The sequence below is a fragment of the Morus notabilis genome, unplaced genomic scaffold (genome assembly GCF_000414095.1).
Source record: "Morus notabilis unplaced genomic scaffold, ASM41409v2 Scaffold3607, whole genome shotgun sequence".
Taxonomy (NCBI): domain Eukaryota; kingdom Viridiplantae; phylum Streptophyta; class Magnoliopsida; order Rosales; family Moraceae; genus Morus; species Morus notabilis.
The window spans coordinates 1-3405 of record NW_010366322.1 but is presented as its reverse complement, the minus strand read 5'-3'; the positions used below and the strand labels follow the sequence as shown (position 1 = coordinate 3405).

The window sequence follows — 3405 nt, the reverse complement described above, 5'->3', positions numbered from 1 at the left end:
GCATATTTTGTGCTTCTTGGTTCTTGAGAGAACTTTTTGAACTTATCAAATATTTTTCTTGTGGTGTTCAACAATCGAACTTATCATTGAGATTAATGGGCGATTCTTGATAATCTTGGCATGGCGTTCTTCATCTTCTGTAGTTCTTGATTCGCGTCTTGATAGACAATGGGTTAAGGCTCAACAATCTTGCGTCTGGAAGATATTAGGGTTGTGATCCGCATTTGGTGTTGGGTCTCGTCGTGTCGTTGGCGAGGTTCATATCACTTTCCCACGAGTGACTCAGAACGGTAGGCAAAATCAACGTTGTTTTTTCGTGAAGCATTCTTCAGCTGCGGAGAGCGAGGACACAACAACGGCGTTGCGGGTTCCAAACCGAAGGAGGAATGCGTCACCGTATGCGGTGCAGAGTTCGGCGAAGTGGTTGATTTAGGAGATCGAGATGGCCTATAATTGGTAGCTGCGAGGGAGGACTTGGTGAAAGGCTTTTAGAGATTGCGTGTTTTTTTTTTTTTGGTGAGGATAAATTGTGTGATTAAGAGAATTAGAAAGGAGATTAAGAAAACTGGAAGGTTGGACCAGAAAGATAATTCCAGTTCCATATTTGGTGATTAATATTCCTACGGCTCGAGAGGATGCACTACTAGTAGTCAATCTAAATCTGTTAAAATGGTTCTCAGCTGTCCAACTCTATTATAATTTCTTGCTTTCTGTTCTTGATTAGTTGAAAGACATACCAACGATTAATTCAATGTCACAATTCTGCAGAATTTTTAGTTAGCATATTTCGACATGCTTCGGTCCTATGCAACACCAAGTCCTTGCAAAATTTTGTAAATTTTCAAGACATGGTAGGGTCAAGGGGTTTTCTCTGTTTATTTTTTATATTGAAGCATTGGAAGACAAGCCCATGTGATCTCTCTCTCTCTCTCTCATGAATCCCTTTTCTCTCACTTGAACCACCAAAGTCTCGCTCCACCATTCATTCCAAATCAACATAATATATCCTTCTTTATATTCATGGTATAAATAAGCATGTGAATTGAGGTTAAGAAGCAAGACAATCTCACCACACAAGCAAGAACTTTCCTTGTTTTCAACTTCTTTTGAGATCTTCTCTCCACTTCTCCATTCTCAGCCTTTCTTGATTTTCCTCTATACAGATATACAACAATGGGTTTCCGTTTGCCACGAGTAGTTCCCGCAAAGAAATTTCTTCGGCGATCTTTCTCCAATTCAAATAAAGCGGCTTCATCGGCACTCGATGTCCCAAAAGGCCATTTTGCAGTTTATGTTGGAGAGGATGAAAAGAAGCGGTTTGTAGTTCCCTTGTCACTATTGAACCAAGCTTTTTTTCAAGACTTGCTAGTTCAAGCTGAAGATGAATATGGATTTGATCATCCAATGGGGGCTCTAACAATTCCCTGCAGAGAAGATGTGTTTCTTGATCTCATCTCAAACTTGAATGCTTCATGAGAGTGACTAGGATCAGACAGATTCATAACTAACAATTTTGTAAAGTTGACACTGTCAATATAGTATACAGTTTTTCTACTTTTTTTTATTTTTTTCCTTGTAGAGCGGAAAATGGTTCCCAGAATGAGATATGTACAAAGAAGTTTATTGGACAGATTAATATCAAATATTTTATGAAAATATTTTTTCTATTTCTTTATAATATTTGTTAGTGAATTGATTTTGACATCATTTTTATTCATCTCAACATGTTCTATTTTTCCCTTAAAATGTTCAACAACAGTGACTATTTAAGTTCAGTAGATGCAGCAGTGTGTTTGTAATTTGTTCCCAAATATTCTTTTGCACAATAAAAAATTCAGGTCCTTTAGGATTTCAACTTAGTGCAGCATATCTCCTCTTAGAAGTTTAGTATACGGACAGAAATTAATGGTCCAATATAGTTGGAATAATTTCTTTTTATGATCATCACCATATATATTCTCGACTTAATTACTAATAACAACAACAACAAGCCTTAATCCCAACTTAATTGGGGTCGGCTATATGGATTTCACTTTTCTACACGGCTTTGTTCGAAATTAAACTTTCCTGAAGGCCTAGATCTAGAATGTCTTTCCTAACGACTTCGGTCCACGTAATTCTTAGTCTACCCCTCCCTCTCTTAGTATTAGGTATAAGAATGTCCTCCCAAGCACGAACTGGTGCTTCTAACGGTTTATGTTGGACATACTAAATTACTAATATTGAAAAAAAAAAAAAAACTTAAAAATCCAAGCTTAGCTGTTGGTTTTAGTACTGCAGAAGAACATCACATGTTATGTTGGTTTGGTGTTTCTACTCAAGCCATCATCCAAAAATTGAGAAAGGGATAAGATGTTTGTTAATTGATCTAAGCAAAAGGTCAAATACTTTGTTTTTGGTAGGACCTTAGCAGAGTTAGCCAAACTTTAGTGAAATAATAACTATCAGACACTCTGATCCACAAAATAGTATGTGGGCCAAATAATTTGTTGAATCAGTTGGTAGAAGGAGAAGTACATGTCTTAACCTTGTCTTTCAAACAAAAACATTTCCTATTGGCATGCTCATAATTTTATGATAGATTAGGAAGGCAAATCCATGTGATATATCTTGAATTGCTGTCTCTCCAGATTTTTCATATATTTATTTGCTTTTTGGTTGATATCTAATGAGCTAACAATTTTTAGTAGACTCCCAAATGCAATTAGACAATTAATTTCATAATACAGAGTCCTGCAAAGTTGGTAGCTAGCATATAAACATGCTTGGGTCACAAGAAACAACAACTTCAAGCTAAATTTGAAGTTTACAATGGAAGAGGTGGGACAAAGTGTTTCCCCTATTAGTCCGAATGATAATAAAGAGTTGAAAGACAAACCCATGTGATCTCTCATGCGTCATTATCTATTACTCAACCCAGCAGAGAGCCTTGCTCCACCATTCATTCAAAGCAACAGAGGATATCCTTCTTTAATGTTTTTATTTATAAATAAGCCTTCACTTAGAGGCTAACCATTCACTACACAAGCAAAGCTTTCCTTTTCTCGACATCCTTTGAGATCTTCTCTTCATTTCCCTATACAACAATGGGTTTCCGTTTGCCACGAGTGGTTCCGGCAAAGAAATTTCTTCAACGATCCTTCTCCAATTCAAACAAAGCAGCTTCAATGGCAGTAGATGTCCCCAAAGGCCATTTCGCAGTTTATGTCGGAGAGCATGAAAAGAAGCGGTATGTTGTTCCTTTGTCATTGTTGAACCAACCGTCATTTCAAGACTTGCTTATTCAAGCCGAAGAAGAATATGGATTTGATCATCCAACGGGGGGTCTAACAATTCCCTGCAGAGAAGATGCATTTGTTGATCTTGTTTCAAGCTTAAATGCCTCACCAAATTGACCAAAATTAG

At 37.0% G+C, this 3405-nt stretch overlaps 2 protein-coding genes across 2 annotated transcripts; both read left to right on the top strand.

The window, feature by feature from the left end:
• Nucleotides 1-1033: 1033 nt before the first annotated feature.
• On the top strand, nt 1034-1618 carry LOC21384058 (auxin-induced protein 15A). Its single transcript, XM_010110029.2, has one exon. The coding sequence runs from the start codon at nt 1174-1176 to the stop codon at nt 1474-1476; it is 303 nt and encodes a 100-aa protein (XP_010108331.1). The 5' UTR covers nt 1034-1173; the 3' UTR covers nt 1477-1618.
• A 1416-nt stretch (nt 1619-3034) lies between these two features.
• LOC21384057 (auxin-induced protein 15A) lies at nt 3035-3399 on the top strand. Its single transcript, XM_010110028.2, has one exon. The coding sequence runs from the start codon at nt 3087-3089 to the stop codon at nt 3393-3395; it is 309 nt and encodes a 102-aa protein (XP_010108330.1). The 5' UTR covers nt 3035-3086; the 3' UTR covers nt 3396-3399.
• Nucleotides 3400-3405: the final 6 nt, after the last annotated feature.

Bases quoted from the DNA above. Each gene is read 5' to 3' on its own strand.
- LOC21384058 (XM_010110029.2), top strand. From the start codon at position 1,174: ATGGGTTTCCGTTTGCCACGAGTAGTTCCCGCAAAGAAATTTCTTCGG.
- LOC21384057 (XM_010110028.2), top strand. From the start codon at position 3,087: ATGGGTTTCCGTTTGCCACGAGTGGTTCCGGCAAAGAAATTTCTTCAA.